Source organism: Carcharhinus amblyrhynchos, chromosome 17 (assembly GCF_965287045.1).
Source record: "Carcharhinus amblyrhynchos chromosome 17, sCarAmb.v2.hapA, whole genome shotgun sequence".
Taxonomy (NCBI): Eukaryota; Metazoa; Chordata; class Chondrichthyes; order Carcharhiniformes; family Carcharhinidae; genus Carcharhinus; species Carcharhinus amblyrhynchos.
Window position 1 is genome coordinate 26,827,587 of NC_137340.1, and position 21,306 is coordinate 26,848,892.

General features: G+C 37.9%; 2 protein-coding genes across 3 annotated transcripts in view; one reads left to right on the forward strand and one right to left on the reverse strand.

Moving 5' to 3' along the window:
- Nucleotides 1-18,057, forward strand: part of LOC145354571 (matrix metalloproteinase-21-like) — a 56,114-nt gene extending 38,057 nt beyond the window's left edge. The window contains exons 11-16 of the mRNA XM_080206035.1: nucleotides 3,067-3,763; nucleotides 3,999-4,138; nucleotides 7,135-7,276; nucleotides 9,005-9,262; nucleotides 9,342-9,514; nucleotides 17,488-18,057. Of these exons, the coding sequence (XP_080062161.1) occupies nucleotides 3,067-3,763; nucleotides 3,999-4,138; nucleotides 7,135-7,276; nucleotides 9,005-9,262; nucleotides 9,342-9,514; nucleotides 17,488-17,787 (1,710 nt within the window). The 3' untranslated portion in view covers nucleotides 17,788-18,057. The remainder of the gene's footprint in view (nucleotides 1-3,066; nucleotides 3,764-3,998; nucleotides 4,139-7,134; nucleotides 7,277-9,004; nucleotides 9,263-9,341; nucleotides 9,515-17,487) is intronic.
- A 211-nt stretch (nucleotides 18,058-18,268) lies between these two features.
- edrf1 (erythroid differentiation regulatory factor 1) overlaps nucleotides 18,269-21,306 on the reverse strand; it is an 80,811-nt gene continuing 77,773 nt past the window's right edge. For both annotated transcript variants that reach the window (XM_080205651.1, XM_080205650.1), the window contains one exon: nucleotides 18,269-20,886. In XM_080205651.1, the coding sequence (XP_080061777.1) occupies nucleotides 20,715-20,886 (172 nt within the window). In that variant the 3' untranslated portion in view covers nucleotides 18,269-20,714. The remainder of the gene's footprint in view (nucleotides 20,887-21,306) is intronic.

A 21,306-nucleotide genomic window follows, 5' to 3' on the forward strand; every position in this document is an offset into this window, starting at 1 on the left:
GAAGTTCAGCTCCACTGAAACACCTCACCAGTGTCTATAGAGTCACCCATGGCACTTGGCAGATCGCAGCATAGTTGCAAACCTCCTGAAACGTTGACATGGAGTTGAGAATGAGTTTCATTATTATTCTTTCCTATAAAGTACTCCTTAAAATCTAACTCTTTATTCAATCCTTTGGTCATCTATCCTGATATATCCTTATGTAGCTTTATGCCATGTTTTGTTTTATTCTGCTCCTGTGAAGCAACTCAGAACATTTCATTACATTAGGGGGTGGTTCATAAGTTGTTGCTGTCATGGTTCAAGGTGCTGTCTTTGAGAAGTGATACTAAACTGAGATATTCTCAGTAAGCTTTTCTGTTTATGTGGATTTCAAAAACTCCACCGCACTATTTGAAGGCAATTAGACCGCTTCCTTTGAGTTTCTCAACAACATTTCATTTAATGGTATTGAATCGGATTCAAAGCAAGTATCTCATTGCTGTTTTTGGGACCATGCTCTTATAAAGGAAGACTTTGACTTTTATAATCCCTTTCACAGCCTCAGAACATCCCAAACCAGTTAACAGCTGATGAAACATTTTTGAAGGGTAGTCAATGTTGTCACTTAGAAAACACAACAACTAATTTGCATTCAGCAAATTTCAGCAATGAAATGACAATGACTATTAAAAAAAGCTAAACAACGTCTACACTTCAAAGTGTTTCATTGGCTGTGAAATGCATATTTATTTTGTGTTATCCTAGTTCAACAATATTTATTCATTCATTTTAACTCTTTTTCCTTTTGTAAAATCAATTAACATCAACTTTTATTCAGCTATATGTGTTTAAAATAAAGGTATACAGTAAGGTCAAACTATTCTCCAGCAGTAGATTTTGGAGAGTACCAGAACAGCATGGCAAAAGTTTCAGATAAGCCCCAGAAAGAAGAAAAATAATGGAAATATAAATTTCAACGAAATGGGAAAGAAAGGTAAATTCAAAATGGAAAGAAAGTTCAGGGCAAAGAAAGTAAATGATCTGAATTTGGAGAATTGGTAGCACAGTGGTTAGCACTGCTGCCTCACAGTGCCAGGGACTCAGATTCGATTCCCAGCTTGGGTCATTGTTTATGTAGAGTATGCACGTTCTCCCTGCGTGGGTTTCCTCCCACAGTTCAAAAGAGGTGCTGGTAAAATGCATTGGCTATGCTGAATTCTCCCTCATTGTACTCAAACAGACATCGGAGTGCGGCAACTAGGTGATTTTCACAGTAACTTCATTGCAGTGTTAATGTAAGCCTACTTGCGACTAATAAATAAATTTTTTAAAAATATGCAAGCTCAGCCTATATCATTAGGCAGTTAGACAACCTTTGTTGTTAGGGAGTCAGAAAGGAATATTAGAATAAGAATTTATGATTACATATCTATGCTCAAATCTTTTTTCCACATTTTAAGTTTTTAGAGCAATGATGTACCTCATTGATAATTCCACCCCCATAATTTTCCTATTCTCTTACTTTTCAGTATCTGAACTTTTGATTAAAAATCTCACATTGTTGCCTGAGAAGAAAATTACAATCTTGTAAGAGACTTTTACTGAAGGTGAAAAGTGAAATTGGATTGATTTCCTGACACCTGAATACTCTAACCTTTAAATTGCAGTCAACATTAAAAAGTTACACGTTGCTTTTATCAACATCCTGAAATACTCTCTAGCTTTATTCAGGTGGCAGTAACGCTTTACCGAAAAATTGCTCTTCCTTCCGCTTTGCGATTTTGAAACACCTTTTAGCTCCGTCTCCCTGAAAGGCGAAATGAAAATTAAACTTAATTACTTCAAATTGTATTTATCAATTATTGCCAACAAGAACACGAACGGGGCAATTTTAATTGCTTGGGTTAAGAGGACCGATTAAAATACATAATAAAATCACGAAAGTAGAAAATGTGAAATTTTATTGATTTCAATTAGGTTCAGAACCCATCAAGGTGCAAATGGCAATCAAATTTACATAACTTAAATATATGTTGTTTACCAACTGCAAAAGTATTAACAAGGATTGATCTCAGTCTGGTTACAAATCTCAGCATGTCACCCTTGCAAATGGAGAAACGCCTGTGTGTTCTTTCTACGAAATTGTATTCCTGCAAATATAACATTGTTCTGTTAATAAACAAGCCCAGAACTCAAGAGGGTTGATAGTCTCTGCAGGTGTGATTGCCAAGACTTGAAGAGATCATTTGAAGTTTGTCGAACGTGGGTTGTGACAGGCCGGATAGATAAATCTGGGCTAGAACGGTGTGACAATCCAACAGCAGCATGCCGCCCGTCTTCCTTCTCACTCTGCTCTGGTTCATCGCCGTTGTCTGGGTGGGCGGCGAGAAACTCTTCCATAACCGCGATCACTCGGATATCGCCTCGTCCGCAAAGCGTTGGGCACGTCCCGTCCTTGACCAGATCACAGCCGAGGTAGGAAAACACTTCTGTCAGCTGTAGGTAATTGAAGGTTTATTTTAGCTCCATTGCTAATGCTGAAGTGTATTGAAGGAAAAGCGTTCCTTTACTTGGAGAATAGTTCCATTCCTTTGGGATCTGTGCTATTCCTATCGACTTCTAGGCAAGACTGCAATTTGGAGTCAGATGTATAGAGATATAAGTTTTAAAGTTTGATTATTAGTGTCACAAGTAGGCTTACATTAACACTGCTATGGGGTTGTCGTGAAAATCCCCAGGTCGCCACATTCTGGCACCAACTTGGGTACACTGAGGGAGAATTTAGCATAGCCAATGCACCTAACTAGAGAAGTGAAGAATAGGTAAATTTGACTATAGTTTGAGTCCAGCCATCTACAGGAAATGCTATACAATAATAGTGATTTATGTACTAGTATTTGGTGAATCTTACTAGCCAGTTCTGACAAGGGATCATTTACCCCGAAAATATTTCTCTTCACAGATGCTGCCCGACTTACTGAATATTTCCAATATTTTCTGTTTGTATCTTGTTTGCAAGTTTGTCTATTAAACTTCTGCATTTAATATTTCTTGAATCTGGGGAATTGTTTTGCTTTTTTAAAGCAATACCTGTCTAAATATGGATGGACAGAAGAAATAAACTGGGAGAACATCCAACATCAGAAAGTGGAGAATGTTATCGGTGACCATCCAGCTCCTAAAGACTTCTTGCAACTTATCAGAGAAGGGTCCTCAAATTCCAGGCTAAAGGAACCACCCCAGGCTGAGCCTACTAGAAGCATAGCCTATATTGAAGCATTAAAACAGTTCCAGAAAGCCAATGACATACCAGTGACAGGAGAACTAGACACAGCCACTAAAAGAGCCATGAACAAGCCACGATGTGGGGTCCCAGATAAAGTTTTGTCAAAAGAGACCTTGACGGATAATGAGACATATGATATTGCCAACCAAACAACTGGCTTCAGCAACACAACAGCTGACAACAGCGGTGGTACCAGTGTAACTGTAGGTTCCAAAAGTCGCAAAAAGCGTTTTTTGCAATTGTTGTTTGCTCCCAGGAAACAGGTGTCTGCTAACCCTGACTTGTTTAATAAACTACCAAAAATGGCCTTTTCCAAAGCAAAGCTAACGTGGCGCTTAATGGGAGAAGGTTATAGCAATCAGCTCTCGATTGAAGACCAGAAACATGTGCTGAGAATGGCTTTTAGGATGTGGAGTGAAGTCATACCTTTAGAGTTTGAAGAGAATACACAATCTCCTGCAACAATGGTTGACATCAAAATTGGCTTTGGCACAGGTAATGGTGACAGTTGTACAAAAGTTTTACAAGTCCAGACTATTCAGAACTTAATTTAGTGTAGAACATGAAATATCCTTTTTATGTGTCAGTAAAATGGTGATTTGATGAACAAAGATGAAAGTTTGATAATTTTTTTGCCATACAAAAATAATTTGTTTTATGTACATCAGTTGCTACACATGTTATTAAAACAACTAGCATGCTGGGCTATATATCGTTACTTTTGCTCTAGGTCGACACATGGGCTGCACTCGAACATTTGATGGCAATGGACACGAATTTGCTCATGCTTGGCAATTAGGTGACATTCATTTTGATGATGATGACCATTTTACCACCCCAAGCAATGGAAACGGAATCAGTCTGCTGAAAGTAAGGATCTAAACGAGTATCTGTCAATCTCACCCAATTCTTCCTTTTGCTTTATATTCTTGTTGTTGAGAACGACTAATTCCAAATGAACCAAGCAGTAAGATTTTGTAGAATATTGTGTTATAGTTATTGCATGATCCTTTGATTTCACCCACTATTCTCCCACTCCTAAAACCATTGATTTCCTTAGGGAACAGAATCAGTTCTCCAATACCATGTCCAAATGGCATTGCCACATGCTACAAGTACTTGACATTGTTGCCTCCTTTTAGGGTGGTACAGAGAGCAGGGAAAATTGTGTTGCATACTCACATCATTGTCTAGGGGAAGCTGAACTCCATCTACTCAAAATGGAAGAACCTGATCAAGAAAATTGACAGAGAAGCAATCGATATCCGTGGTGTTGCTAATAGTGTTGGTGAGCTGCAGGTACAAAATACCCCATTGGATTTTGATGTGGCCTGGAATAAAGCCAGGAACTGATTCTTAATATTTCAGGTTGCCAACTATTCAGGGATAATTAGTGATGTTATGAACGATGTTACAATTCAAATTAGAATGGATATGCTAGATGGATCTCGGACTGAATCTATTTAGCACCAATTAAGAACAGAGTGGGGTGAGTTACATTGCTGGGATAATTTTTCTTAATGCCCCAAATATTGAGATAATCAGTCATGCTAACATTGGTGGCTGGGAAGTTATTGGAATCCATTATTAGGGACATAGAAACAAAGTAAATGGGAGCAGGAGTAGACTATTCGGCCTCTAGAACCTGCTCCGCCATTCAATATGATTAGAACTGATCATTTATCTCAACATCTTGTGTTTCTCAAAATCTATTTCCTTCTTAAATATATTCAGTACTTGCCCTTCGTAGCCTTCTGTAGTAGAGAATTCCATAGGTTCATCACCCTCCGAGTAAAGATATTTCCCCTCATCATAGTCCTAAATTGCCTACCCATATCCTGAGACTGTGAACTCTTATTTTAGACACCTGAGTGACAGCAACATCCCTGCATATGGCATGTCCAGCCTTTAGAATTTTATACATTTCAATTAGATGTTAGATGTCTGATGTCAGATGTTTCGCTCCTATTTATTGACTACAGTTCAGCCTTTAACATGATTATCCCAATGAAACTCATCTCCATACTCAGATAAAACAAAACATTGCAGACGTTGGAATCTGAAACAGAAACAGAACTCTGATGAAGGGTCTAGGCTCAAAACATTGGCTCTATTCTCTGCCAAACAGATGCCGTCAGACCTGCTGAGATTTTCCAGCATTTCCTGTTTTTGTTTCATCTCCATATTCTGTGGCCTCAGGTTTGGCTCCTCCCTCTGTGGATCCTAGACTTCCTAACTCATAGATCGCAATCAGTAAAGATAGGCAACAACATCTCCTCCATGGTTATCCTCAACACTGGTGCTCCACAAGGTTGTATCCTCCACCCCTTAGCATACTTATATACTTATGACAGTGTAGCCAAATTCCCCTCCAACTCCATTTTCAAGTTTGCTGATGACACCGCCATAATGGGTTGGATATCAAACAATGACGAGTCAGAGTACAGGAAAGTGATAGAGAATCTGGTGAAATGGTGTGACAACAATAATCTCTCCTTCGATGTCAGTAGAACAAAGGAGATAGTCATTGACTTCAGGAAGCAAAGTGGAGAATATACCCCTGTCTACGTCAATGGAGATGAAGTGGAAATGGTCGAGAACTTCAAGGTTCTACATGTCCAGATCACCAACAGCCTGTTTCCTAAAACTTGTCCTGGTTCCTCCATGCTAACACTGTAGTTAGGAAAGCCCACCAATGCCTCTACTTTCTCAACAGACTATGGAAATTTGGCATATCTGCTACGACTCTCATTAATTTTTACAGGTGCACCATAGAAAGCATCCTTTCTCAATGTATCTCAGCTTGGTATGGCTCCTGCTCTGACCAAGACCGCAAGAAATTATAAAGGATTGTGAACATAGTCCAGTCAATCATGCAAACTAGCCTTCCATCCATTAACTCAATCTACTCTTCCTGCTGCCTTGGAAAAGCAGCCAGCATAATCAAGGACCCCAGACATTTTCTCTTTCTCCTTCTTCTGTCAGGAAAAAGATACAAGACACACAAAGTCTGAGATCGCATAATAACTGATTCAAGAACAGTTTCTTCTCTGCTGCCATCAGACTTTTGAATGGCCTTACCTTAAGCTGATCTTTCCCTACACCCTAGCCATGATTGTAACACTATATTTTCACCCTTTCCTTTCCTTCTCCCCTATGTAATCTATGAACAGTATGAATAAAACAACACTTTTCACTGTATCCCAATGCACAAGATAATAATAAATCAAATCAAAGATCCCCTTTTCATTCTTCTAAATTCCAGTGTATACAGGCTCAACCGACACAAATGGCCTCCTGCACTGTAGGGATTCTATGATTCTAATGCAGTGTATATGGACTTTCATAAGGTGTTTGACAAAGTATCACATGGCAACTCAAGAAGATGGAAGCCCATGAATTTAAGTGAAAAAATTATGATATGGAATTAGTTATCTATGGATATCTTTTAGGAGGTTAGCAGTGATGTTCCCTACAGGCTGATTTTAGATTTGATTTATTACAGTCAAGTTGGATCCATTCCTTTTTCAATATTCTGTCGCATTTACCATCAGGGACGGTTAAAGAGCAGAAACTGAATTTTCCATTTACCTCAGAATGACTCCACTGTCAGTATTTGACTCAGCTAACAGAACAGATCAAGCACTTTCCTGGTTAGGTACCAGGTTTTGCACCCACCCACTTTTCTGGATTTTATAGCACCAGGGAAATTATTAAAGCAACTCAGAAAAATGCTGCACCTCATTTTAAAATAATTTAGCCAGTCAGTAATGAAATATTAAAGGAAACCAGTACAGTATGTGAATGGCAAATTGTCCTTTTGGTTAGTTTGTTTCATGCGTTTTTCAATCTGCCCAATTGTATAGGTGGCTGTCCACGAACTAGGTCATGTATTGGGTTTGCCTCATATCTACAGAACCGGTTCAGTAATGCAGCCCAGCTACATTCCGCAAGATTCAACATTTGAGCTGGATTGGCTTGACAGGAAAGCTATTCAGCAACTCTATGGTAAGAACAAAACATCCAAATTTAATTCCAGCAAAATCTGATTAATGCTTTATGAATAATTAAAACATTCCAAGGCATTTTCCTTGTAAGATGAATAATTGCAGCATGTCCTGTTATAATGCAGCCAGTGATCAGTAAGGAGTGAATGAATGATAAGTTACCCTAATATTGCAGCTGGCATTAAGGACTGTTTTTTAAAGTGATGTGGCCAAACATCATGGAAACTTCTACACCTTAGTCTCTCCTCCATCTAGTCTGGGAAAACAGAACTCTGTATAACAAAATACTGTATAATAATACTCCGTATAATGGAATAGTTGTATCCTTGGTATGATTGATAACAGAAAGTCTGACTTTAGGGAAGAGCTGATTAAACAAGCTATTTCTAGGATTAGAAGCTAAGGGGCAAATCAACAGTTAAAGTAAAGTTTATTTATTAGTCACAAGTAAGGCTTACACTAACACTGCAAGTAAGTTACTATGAAATTCCCCTAGTCACCACACTTTGGCGCCTGTTCAGGTTGATGTACCTAACCAGCACGTCTTTCAGACTGTGGGAGGAAACTGGAGCACCCAGAGGAAGCCCACGCAGAAACGAGGAGAATGTGCAAACTTCACACAGACAGTGACCCAAGCTGGGAATTGAATCCAGCTACCTGGTGCTGTGAGGCAGCAGTGCTAACCACTATGCCACCAGAATTAAAAATAATTTTGAGCTATGATGTTTATTTTTCTACAATCACAACAAAAGGCAGCTATAAAGTACTTTAATATAGAAACAATGCTCCCTCCACACACACACATAATAAGAATAAACAGATGCCAAGTCGAAAGAGGCAATATTAGGTAGAGTAACAAAGAGATGGGTATTAGGGAGGCTCTTAAGTGAGTGAATGGGAGAAATGCATAGAGGTAATTCTATTCAGCTGAAGACAAAATTCCCAATAATGGTGTCAAGGGAGGGAGGATGCAAACATACAAGAACAATGGCCAGGGGCAAAAAAAGCTGCTTCATCCATCCTGTCCCCCACAGTTACACCATTAGCATTGTGATTCATCTCACTGCACCACAATCAAGGAACCTTCTGAGAAAAGACCAAAAAGAAAATTTCATCATGCATTGGCAACTGGGAGGTGGGAAAGAGAGGTACATTTTGTTAAATGAGATACCTTCAGTTTTCCCAATCCTTAGCTGGAGGAAACCCTGGCTTATATACAAAAACATTAAATAGGCAGTCTAATAAAACAGATGTTATTATGCAAATTGAAGGTAGTCATTAACTAAAGGAATGGTTTTATCATGAGTAGGTATATTCCTTCTTTGTGAATGCAATCTCCTGTTGACCACATGTGAAGATAAATACTGGCATAGAGCAGGTGAACCGAATGGTTCTATGCGGTAAAATTTTATTTAATTTTACACAGCAATGCTGATGACAAAGTCAATTCATAAAATAAATGATCCAAGGGTCAATGTCTAGTAACAAGCAAGCTAGAATTGAGGCAGTTCTAGGAAAAGAAGTAAGAGTTAAAAATACTTTAAAAGAAAACTATCAAAATGCACACTTTGCATTTGGATGTGGAAGTTTTGGAGAGGATGCAGAATAAAATCCACTATTGCATGAACATGTGACCTACTGATCATATCTTGAAGAATGGTGACTTGTAATCTGACTATAACTGAACATTTTTTGCAAAATAGCAACTGATTTTGATTATTCTTTTTAGGTGTATGCGAAAGTCCTTTTGACACAGTATTTGACTGGATTCATAGGGAGAAAAACCAATATGGGGAGACAATGATTCAATTTAACACGTATTTCTTCAGAAATGAATTGTATTGGCTTTATGAAAATCGTAACAATCGAACACGCTATGGAGATCCCATTGCGATCTCAGTTGGATGGCAAGGAATCCCAAGTGGTGGCATTGATGCTTTTGTACATATATGGACATGGACAAAAGATGCCATCTATTTCTTCAAAGGTGATTTGATGTTCAAAGAATTTAAAAGCAGTTAATTAGTAGGATGTTATCTTCACTGTGAACTTGTTTTCTTATACAGGTACTCAGTTTTGGAGATATGACAACGAAAATGATCAAACATACACAGAGGACATAGAGGGAAACAAATATCCCAAGCTAATTTCTGAAGGTTTTCCAGGCGTTCAGGGTCCAATTGATACAGCTTTCTATCATAACAGAGACCAAAACATATATTTCTTCAAAGGTTCAAATGTAAGTTTTCTTTCTTCTTGGGAAGTGGGTGACAAAAAGCAAGGCATTTTCACTTCTTTCTAGTTAAATTTTGACTACATCGGGCAAGGTTTTCCTGTGGCAGGCCAGCTGAGAGTTCATTGACCTTCAATGGGAAGATCCTGGCAGCAGGTTGGGCTGGAAAATCTTGGCCATAGTGTAGGACTAGACTTGCATTGCAAGCCAGATCATTTTAAAGGTAACAGATTCCCTGACTGATGTTAGGGAAATATTGAGAAACGATGATTGAGGATAACACTTTGGAAGGATGCCGACACTTTTCAAGTGGTACAGAAAGGATTTATGACAATGATTCATGGGGTGAGACACTTCTATTATATGATTAGATTAGAAAAGGTGGAATTGTTCTCAAAGAAGTGTGGCCGGTGGTTGAAAGGAGATTCAACGGAGGTATTCAGCATAATGAAAGATCTACATTGAATAGATATGAACTAATCCCATTTGATGCAAGGATCAAGAACCAGAGGATGCAGACAGAAGGTGAATGGCAAAAAAAACTAACAGCAAAAAAGGGCAGCACAGTAGCACAGTGGTTAGCACTGCTGCTTCACAGCTCCAGGGTCCTGGGTTCGATTCCCTGCTCAGGTCACTGTCTGTGTGGAGTTTGCACATTCTCCTTGTGTCTGTGTGGGTTTCCTTCGGGTACTCTGGTTTTCCTCCCACAGTCCAAAGATGTGTGGGTTACGTTGATTGGCCATGCTAAGAAATTGTCCCTTAATATCTAGGGATGCGTAGATTAGAGGGATTAGTGGGTATAATATGTAGGGATATGGGGGTAGGGCCTCGGTGGGGTTGTGTTCGGTGCAGACTTGATGGGCCAAAGGGCCTCTTTCTGCACTGTAGGTTCTATGATTCTTTGAAAATGAGGAAAATCTTTTTCATGTGGTGATTGGTTAGGACCTGGAGAATGTGGTAGGGAAGATTCAATTGAAGCTTTCAAAAGGGAATCAGATACACTTATCTGCAGGGCTATGAGGAAAGGGTGTGGGATTAGTTGTGTTGCTCCAGCCTAGACCTGCATAGACACTACAGACCAAATAGTGCCCTCCTTTGATTATAACCATTCAATGAAAAATGACATGGCTAATGAATGAAAGGCAATATGGATTTGTTAAATATAAACCATGTTTGACTGATTTAAGTAACAGAGAGTTGGTGGTGGAGGATACTGCAATATGACTGATGTGTAAGTGGATATTGAAAAAGCATTTGACAAAGTATCACACAACCAATTTGTAAGCAAAATTGAAGTCAATGGGATTGAAAAGGACAGTGGCTGTGTGGATACAAAATTGGCTGAGGGGCAAATAGCAGAACGTAGCTGTGAATATTTGTTTTTCCGACTAGAGAGAGCTATACAGTTGTGCTCCTTAGGGGTCAGAAATTAGGACCACTATTCTTTTTGATATATGTTCATGTATATAGGTTGTATATGTATTTAAGGATTGCATTATACAAGGAATCATTTTAAAGTCTACAAATGAATTGAAACTCAAATGCAATAAACAATTAAAACAGTAACAGACCTCAGGAGGAAATAGATTGGTGAAATAGGTGAGCACATAGCCAGTGCAGTTTAACACATATGTGAAGCTTTACATTTTTGTTGGAAGAATGAAGAGACTAAGTATGAACTAAATGGTACAATTTTGTAAGGGACGATCCAGACTTAAGAACTAGGAGTAGGCAATTTAGCTTGCTCTGCCATTCAAAACAATCATGGCTGATCTCATCTCAACTCCACTCTCTTGCCTGTTCTCCATAACCCTTCAGCCCATTACTAATTAAAAACCTGCCTCTCTCCTCAAATTTACTCAATGTCCTGGCATCCACCGCACTCTAGGGTAATGAAATCCAACCCTTTGAGGGAAGTAATTTTTCATCATCTTTGTTTTAAATCTGCTACACCTTATTTTGAAACCATGATCTCTTGTTCTAGATTGCCGTACAAGAGGGAACATCATCTCCACGTCTACTTTGTCAATCCCCCTTATCATCTGGTACACCTCAATTCGATCTCCTCTCGTTCTTCTAAACTCCAGTGACTATAATTCCATTAGTTTTAAGAAAGTTATGGAGATTGGTAGGTCTGGCCCAAAAGTTAAAATTCTAAATTGATGTAAAGCTAATTTTGATGGTAGTGGTCAGGAACTTTCAAAAGTTGATTGGGGGAGTGCATTGGCAGAAAAAGAGGTTCCCGGTAAGTGGGAAGCTTTCAAGTGTGTTAACCAGGGTTAGAGGTAAGTAAGCACATTTCTTTAAGAGCGAAGGACAAGATTGGTCCAAGTAGGGAATCCTGGATGACTAGGTATTTTGAAGTCCTAGTCAAGAAGAAGGAGGAAGCATAGGCAGCTGGGATCAAGTGGATCCCTTGAAGAGTACAGATGTTGTTGGAGTAGAGTTAAGAAAGAAATCAGGAGAGAAAAAATGGGCATGACATTGCTTTGGCAATAGATAAGGCAAAGGAGAATCCAAAGAGTTTCTACAAATACATAAAAGGCAAAAGAGTAAAAGAATAAGGTCTCTTAAGGATCAATAAGGTCATCTACATGCAGAACCACACAAAATGGGTGAGATCTTAAATGAATATTTCTCATCAGTACTTACTGTTGAGAAAGGCATGGATGTTAGGGAACTTGGAAATAAAAAGTGATGCCTTGAGGGGTATACATATAGTACAAGTCATGGTGCTGGAGCGTATCAAGATAGATAAATCCCTGGGACCTGATGAAGTGTATCCCAGGATTTGTGGGAGGCTAAGGAGGAAATTGCGGGTTCCTTAGCAGAGATATTTGATTCAAAAACAGCCACAAGTGAGGTGTCTGAAGATTGGAAGATGGCAAATGTTGTACCTTTGTTTAAGGGCTGCAGGGAAAAGCCTGGGAACCACAGGCTGGTGAGTCTAACGTCTCTAGTAAGTTATTAGAAGGTATTCTGAGAGACAGGGACAGGATCTATAGGCATTTAGGGAGACAAGGACAAATTAGGGACAGTCAGTCAGTATAGCTTTGAGAGTGGAAAATCATGTTTCATGAATTTTAGAGTATTTTTGAAGGGGTAATTAAGAAGGCAGATGAGGGCAGTGCAGTTGACATTGGCTACATGGACTTTGGCAAGGCATCACATGGTAGGTTGTTGCACAGGGTTAAATTTCACAGGATCCAGGGTGAGGTAGCCAATTGGATACAAAATTGGCCTGATGACAGAGTGGTTATAGAGGTTTGTTTTTCAAACTGGAGGCCTGTGACCAGCGGTGTGCCTCAGGAGTTGGTGCTGTGTCCACTGTTTGTTATTTATATTAATGATTTGGATGAGCATTTATGAAGCATGGTTAATACATTTACAGCTGACACCAAGATTGGTGGCATAGTGGACAGTGAAGAAAGTTACCTAGGATTGCAATGAGATGTTGATCAATTGGGCCAATGAGTTGATGAATGGCGGATGGTGTTTAATTTAGATAAATGTGAGGTGATGTGTTTTGGTAGATTGAATCAGGGCAGGACTTACTCAGTTAATAGTAGGATGTTGGGGAGAGTTATAGAATAAAGAGATCTAGAGTTACAGGTTCATAGCTCAAAAGTGGAGTCACAGGTGGACAGGGTGGTGACGAAGGCATTGGGCATGCTTGGTTTCATTGATCAGAACATTGACTACAGGGGTTGGGACGGTTTGTTTAAGTTGTACAAGACATTGGTAAAGCCACACTTGGAATACTGTGTACAGTTCTAGTCACCTTACTATAGAAAGGATATTATTACACTAGAAAGAGTGCAAAAAGGATTCACTAGGATTTGATGGTTTGAGTTGTAAGAAGCAGCTAGATTGGGACTTTTTTCCCTGAAGCGCAGGAGACTTAGGGGTGATTTTATTAAAGGCCTACAAAATAATGAAGGACATAGATAAGGTAGATAGTCAACATCTTTTCCCGATGGTAGGAGAGTCTAAAACTAGAGGGCATAGGTTTAAGGTGAGGAGAGATAGAAAAGGGTCTAGAGGGGCAACTTTTTCACACAGAGGGTGATGAATGAGGGAACAAGCTGTCAGAGGTAGTCATAGAGGCAGGTACCATTTTGTCTTTTAAGTACTTAAACAGTTACACGGGTAAGATTGGTACAGAGGGATGTGGGCCAAATACAGGCAATTGGGACTAGCTTAATGGTAAAAGCTGGGTGGCATGGACAGGTTGGACTGAAGGGCCTGTTTCCAAGCTATAAACCTCTATGATTCTATGAATATAGGCCTAAATTGCCCAATCTCTCTTTCTAAGTTAAATCCCCTCATCTCTGGAATGAATCTCGTGAACATCTTCTGAACCGTCTACATCCCTCTTGAAGAGGACTAAAACTGCACATAATATTCTAAGTCCAATCTCATTAATGCTTTTGATAGTAGCAGCAACACTTCACTATATTTATATTTTATTCTTTCAGCAGTAAATGCTAAGATTCCATTTGCCTTATTACCTGCTGTACTTGCATACCAGTTTTCTGCAAGGACACCCAGATCCCTCTGCACCGCGACACTTTAAAGTTTCTTCCACTTTAGATGATTTGTCTTTTTCCTGACCAAAATGGATAACCTCACACTTAGTGACGTTAAATCCATCTACCAAATTTTCCCCTATTCACTTAACCTATCCATATCCATTTGTAAATTTCTTATTTCATTATTGCAATCCCACCTACTTTAGTGTCTTCTGCAAATTTGGCTATGGTACCTTCTATCCCTATATTTAAGTCATTTAATATAGATTGTAAATTGTTGGGGCCTGAAGACCAAACCCTAGTTACATTTAACCAACCAGTAAAAGACCTATTTATCCTGACTCTGTTTTCTTATTAGTTAGCTAATCCTTTATTCAAGATAATAAATTACCCTTAATCCCATGTGAACTAACCTTGTGTATTAAGCTTTTATGTGGCACCTTACCAAATGCCTTCTGGAAGTCCAGATATACTACATCTGCAGGACTCCCATTGTCCACCTCGCTTGTTTCATCTTTGAAAAACTCAAGCAAATTAGTTAAACATGACTTACTTTTCATAAAGTTATGCTGACTCTGATGGATTGCATTTTGACTTGTCAAATGTCCTGTTATTACTTCCTTAATAATGGACTCTTAACAATTTCCCAATGACAGATATTAAACTAATGGGCCTATAGTTTCCCACATTTCGCCTTCTTCCCTTTTTAAATAAAGAGTGTTATTTAAGCATTTTTTCAATCCACTGGAACCTTTACTACATCCAGGGAATTTTGGAATATTGTAACCAATGGATGCGCTATCTCCAACACCACTTCCTTTAAGATGCTAGGATGCAGGCCATTAGTCCCTGAGGAGTTGCTTGCCTTCAATCCCTTTCGCTAGTGGTGATAGTTTTAAGATCCTCCCTTTCTATAACCTCTGCATTTTGTTACTATTGGGACAGAACTCATTTCTTCCACCATAAAAACTGGGGTGGTCAGCAGTTCAGTGAGGATAGGTTTGAAGGAACAAGAGATTGCTGTCAAGGACAAGATATGCTCACAAAGAACATAAAGGGAGACAGGAGAGAAATTTAGAGAAAGATGCAAGTTAGGGCCAATGGAAGGGAGGAATGCAACAGAGATAGGTGGTCAGATTGTCTCAATCTTAGTGACAAAGAAGTCCATGAGGTGCTTGTTCTTAGAGGCGAGGGTGGAAGGGCCAGGAGTGAGTTTAAGGCAGCAATTTCTACGAGAAAGAAGTCAGGAGTTATCATTTGCATTTCAGAATTATCCTCAAACAGTTTTTCTAACCAAGAGCAGGGCCTGATTGTATTTTAAAGAGGTCCAGGCAAATTTGGAGGTGGGTAACCAAACAAGTTGCCCACCCTGTACTTTCAAATCTCTGTCCTTGAACTGAAGGAAACAAAGATGAGGACCATAACAGCTGAGGTAAGAGTTTTTCTTGGAGATGAATAGGACATGAAGGATGGAGATGAGGGTACAGTTAAATAAATAAAAAGCTTTGGAAATGCTATTACAAATGGAAGGTGAAAACTTGGTTGTGCATTAGAAGTGCAGTTGCAAGTGAATTGGGAGTTAGATTTTTCAGGTATGGATCCAGTAGATGGTAGGGTTGGGCATGAGGGGGGAAATGTGGGTGGCACATGATATCAAGAGTGATCAGAGATACCATTTAATTGATACAATGGGACTAGAAAGTCTATATGAGATGGCACAGTTAGGAGATGCCTGTGAATATGGGTTTGATAGTTTACATGGAGAGATTTAGGGAGGGTAAGAAAGCCATGTGCTCAAAGGAAAGAGCACATTCCTTTCTCTTGAAATGGAGATTGATAGCACCAAGAATGAGAAGTCGGAGGGGTGGAAGAAGATGAGATGCTCAAAGGAGAGGTAAAGTGCTAGAGGAGTGGGGGAGGGTCAGGCCAGGCCAAGCCAAGATGTGATCTGGAAGTAAGTGACACAGCACCATTATGATAACGTTCATAAGGCATATTGTGGAAGATGAAGCCAGGTTGAGACTTCATTGGTTTTGATCAGGCGTGACTGAGGCATAGCATTTCTTTCAATTAGCCACTTCACAGTCCTCCATGCTCAATTTAGCAATTTTGACCATAATCTTTGTCCCCATTTTGTTTCATTTTCTTTATATGTTTTGTTTTTTCTCAGTTACTTTCATAGCATCACATCTGCTCTAGGCACATCAATTGTTTTTCTTGTCTCATCAGCATTCCCTTTGGTAGATTTAAAATTATTAATAAAAGAATCAGAAGTGACAATGAAACATTTAATTTTGATTCTTCTTCTACATGGATGTGATCAGCACCTGGAAGAGTAGTGGAAATCATTACAATTGTAACTTTGTAAGAGAAATGGATAACTACTTGAGGAAAAAAAAAGGGCTTTAAATAATCCAAAGGATTATTTGGATTGTTTTACCAAAGAACTAGAACAGTCACATGGGCCAAATGGTCTCCTGCTGTGTAAATTATCCTATGATTCTAAAAGGATAGATATAAATATAATTAATGCTGAACCAAATAGCCTCCTCCTTGGCTATAGCATTCAATAATTTTAGAATGACAGAGTTAAATGTAATTATCTTGGGAAAACACTCAACATGCCTTAAGAAAGGCTAGCACTTAACAGTCGAATGACAATTTCAATAGACATTTGTTTTCCTGCGATGTCAATTGAAATTGCAGGTAGTAATTTGTTGAGGTTTTAAAATTTCTCTTTTATTTGCTCTTTGCCCAATCATGCTTTGCACGTGCTGTCTCAGTCTACCTAATTTGAGTGCAATTTAGCTCATTCCCTTCATTTTTGTTCTTGTTTCTTTCCTATTTAATCTCATCAGTTAAGGACATAGGCCTGGCCCACCAATTCAGTCTTTAGACTGATTACAGATGGCAAATCAATATTAATGTAGTTGCTTGATTGGATATATTTTAACAGCGCTAGTCATGTGTGGCTACATGCACTTACTAATACAAAACATCTACTAGCACTGAATTAGCACATTATTGTATGATCTTGTGTACAATTTCTCAAGGGCAATTATGGATGGGCAATAAATGCTGGCCTTGCCAGCAGCTCTCAAATCCTTAAAACAGAAAAACACTTGAATCACTTGACAGAAGTTCAAGTGACCATTTTTCATTATAAAATTTGTCACATTTTGTAACTTTTTTTAAATTACAAGTTTGTGAATTGGCAAATTGTCAAAATAAACTGTAAGCAGGAGACAGTAATTTAAAATTTGATGGTAACTTGAATGAAATAGTAACTTTGGCAATGGTAACAGAGGTTCTCAAAGATATTCATTAGCCTGGTCCAATTTATTTTTCACCTAAATTATAGTAAAGGAATACAGAAACAAAAAGTGAAGTTGTTCAATATCTGAAATGGTCACATCCTTTGTCTTACTACATTCATTTTCTTTATAGGTGATCATTTTCAATGTGAATACTAATCAGATAAATGGACATCCAAAAAGAATCATAGATGTATTTCCACCAGTGGTGCAAAATGATCATCCTATTGAAAATCTAAATGCTGTATACTACTCATATCATTACCAATCCATTTTTTTCTTCAAAAACAATTTCTTTTGGAAAGTGGTCAATGATTGGGATAAAAGGCAGAATTCATTATTACCATCGAATGGACTAATGGCCAAGAGAAAGATATCAGATCAATGGTTTGACATATGTGAAGTTCATTTTTCAATGTTGAACAAGAGCTAAATTTGTTTCAAACATTTTTATACACAAGTTTCTAATTTCTGAAAGAGACATTGTTAAAACATATATGACAAAGGCTATTGGATTGCAAATGCATAAATAGCCTGCTTTTTATGTTTAATGCGACAAAACTATCCTAGCTGCATGCAAAAATTTAGTAACGAGATTTTAAAGTTAAAACCATTTGCAACAAAATCTGTGCCAGACTGTTACTTCCATGTGTGTAATGATTATTTTTATTTGCTAAATTATAATACTGCATATGAAGTTTGACATACTTGTAAAATTGAGTAAATGGTAATAGAATAGTAAACATATGTAATCAAAAAGATTTGTCTTTTTTCCCCTCTTCCTTCATCTGTCTCTAATGTTCTAGGTTATACATATTTGCTCATATCACATAGATGGACACTGACCGAAGGACAACACATGCCAGATGGTGACTTTCATTTTTTATTAAATATATTTTTAAAAAGTTACATGGTATTTGTTTATTGGCAGCTGATGGAACATTCTCCCGAACAAAATGTAATGTTTCTGAACAAACTCTGCAGAGCTCTCAGATACAGATGTCTTTTTTTACATAGGAAGAAATTGTGAAAAATCAGACTTTCAATTATAAAAGTCACAAGAATTCAAATTTTAGATGTTGAAACATTTTTCTAGTATATTACAAATAAAATATCCAGCTTCATTTAGCTTTCACTATTTCTAATAAGGCTCCCTTTATCCTGTGAAAGCTAAGTTTTTAAAGCTGTCTTCCACTTAACATTTTATAAAAACCTGACAAATCTGAGGTGGATTTTTAACTGTTTTCTCTATATAAAATTCTCTCATTAAAGTTTTGTGTTTCACAGAAAGACAAAGGGATAAAAGTTGACCTAAACAGAACTGTCAGAATCTTCATTCAGGCATCAGTTACCAGACAAACACTCCAGACCCAGATTCTGCGTGTTTACATATTTTCCATTCTGTACACATTAAATTTACAGTATGTAAATCAATTTCTAAATTGAACCCTGATTTTTAATACAACTCCAATTTACTTGGAGAACATTGCACACTTTGTTTCAAAATATACACACAATTATGGTTACAAAACTTCTGAGCTGTTAGCAAAAATCCTGCAGTTCCCTTATAATATACACACTTGTAAATTTTGAAAGGTTTGAATTCATGCTATTGAATTCACTTTATAAAAATGTAATCTGGTTCTTGTGGAACTGTAGATTTTTAACCTACTGGAGTGTGGCGACTAGGGGATTTTCACAGTAACTTCATTGCAGTGTGAATGTAAGCATACTTGTGACTAATAAATAAACTTTACTGACTATTGAAAAGATGTTTTCACGTGTACCTGTGCAACACAATGTTTTCCTAACATTTGCAGTCATAAAATAAGCTAAATAATTTTAAATATCTCATCCAAATAGTGTGTTAACTGCATGTTTCTTTCACTAAGTTATCAATAGTAAAGAGCATAAAAAATGTGTACCTTGAAAATATACTCAGAATTGCTACCTTCCATCAGTGGATTCTTTGAAATGTCAAAGCAGCATTTCATTCACTATCTTAAACATGCACCAATCTTCACTTCCAGAATTCAGTATATACTACCTACAGGATGCACTGCAGCAACTCATCAAGTCTTCTTCGCTAGTCTACCAAAGTTGATGACCTCCAACTAAAAGGACACCAAGTGCATGGAAGTATCACCTTGAAATTCCCTGCCAGGTCATACATTCCCATTCCTTCATTGTTGCTGGATCAAAAACCTAGTTAATATTGCTGTGGGAGAAGCTGCACCACAGCAACTTCAAATGAGAAAGAAGGCACCCCACTATTGCCTACCCTTAGTTGCCCATGAGAAGGCAATAAATGATGACTTTTCCAAAAATGCTCAGATTGTAAAAAAAGAAAAAAATGATTCCAACATCTAATTAGCTGGTCAAGATCATAGATCTTCAAAGATCTAGATTACTTAGAACTTTGTAACTAGTCTCGTTCACTTTGCTCAGATAGATGAGTTTAAAGACAAGTGAATTTTTACCATTCATTTACTGTAAACAGGGAAAAAATGTTGGCTGACCTATTCATGTATGAATATTCTGTTTAATAAATAACTGAAATGTAACCCCCAAACCCCAACTTCTGATGGGCTGTTTAACAGGGCAATTAAAAAGGTACTATTTTTTAAATTCAATAATCACTTTAACCTAAAAAGTGTCATCCATATTGCCAGTATTTACAACAGAATAAGTATTTTATGTATCAATTCACTGACAAACATGTAAATGTAATTTGAATACATACCATAACTCACAAAAGATAAACAATATCATTACCACCTTAAACCAAAGTTTATTTTGGTTACCAATTTTGTCCTCTTTAGTCTTGATAGCAGTGACCCTTGATGATTTCCAGAGTTCCAGATCAAGTAGCCATTCAAGCTGAGGTAGAGTGTTTGAAGAAATTATTTAAATCTGAAGATACCACAGCCCTTACCAAACAATGCACAATTCTACCCCCCTTCCATGTGAAGGTAACTATCAGAAGCAAGGGTGATGAATAATCTTCCTCCCCTTTAACCAGGGATGCTAAAGTTGCAACATTTTTACTGTTACTTAGCATAAAGCTTGAATCTGGGAAATCTTTAGTCTTTATGCCTCTGTGTGACATTCACTGTTAAATTATTGCTTTAAAAAACTAGCTTTTAATTAGTGCTAGTTATTAATTCCTGAAGTAAAGTCCATGCTGATAACTCTTAAGATTTATGCACCTGCAGATGATGAAAGCCATTTGAAGTATGCCCCTTTACCTTTGAACAGGTTACTTTTACTGTCTCAGTTCAAAGGCGACTACAGACAGCACAAATCGCTCAAATTTTATAATAGTGCTTTCAGTAATAACAGAGGGCGGACATCTGGTGGTCACACAGATCCAGTTTCATCAACTGATGATTTAGATGATAATTGTTTCAGTAAGTTCAGTATCACTTCCACTCTTTGTATTAGAGGGATGTCTTTATCTGCTGTTGCCCGTAGTAATGTTGAATAAGCATGCTTGTAGCTTTTCAATATCAATCGATCATCACTAACACCGCTGTAAAAAAAAAAGCAAAAACATTATTTTAAGAAAAGCAAAATTAATACAGAATTTGATTAAATTGGCCCTAACCTAATCTTTGCTTTTACAATGATTCCCACAACACTTTCACGTTCAACTGGAATATCACTTTTCTTTTGCCATTCGATAAAAGCCAGCAGCACTGGTACGAAAGCTACCAAAATTAAAGTTAGATCTCATCTCCAAGTTTACAATAGGTAGATGCGGAGACAGGGAACAGAATAGCTCATTCAGGAGTTCACCCTGTCCATTCCAGCAGCAGACACAGATTAAGGCAATCCTAAAAGGCATTTAAATTTTGACAGCACAAAATATCCCCAAACATACCCGCACTGCAGATGGATTGTAGCACGAGAAATTCACTTTGGTAGTAAGAATAGAGAAACAAAATTTTTT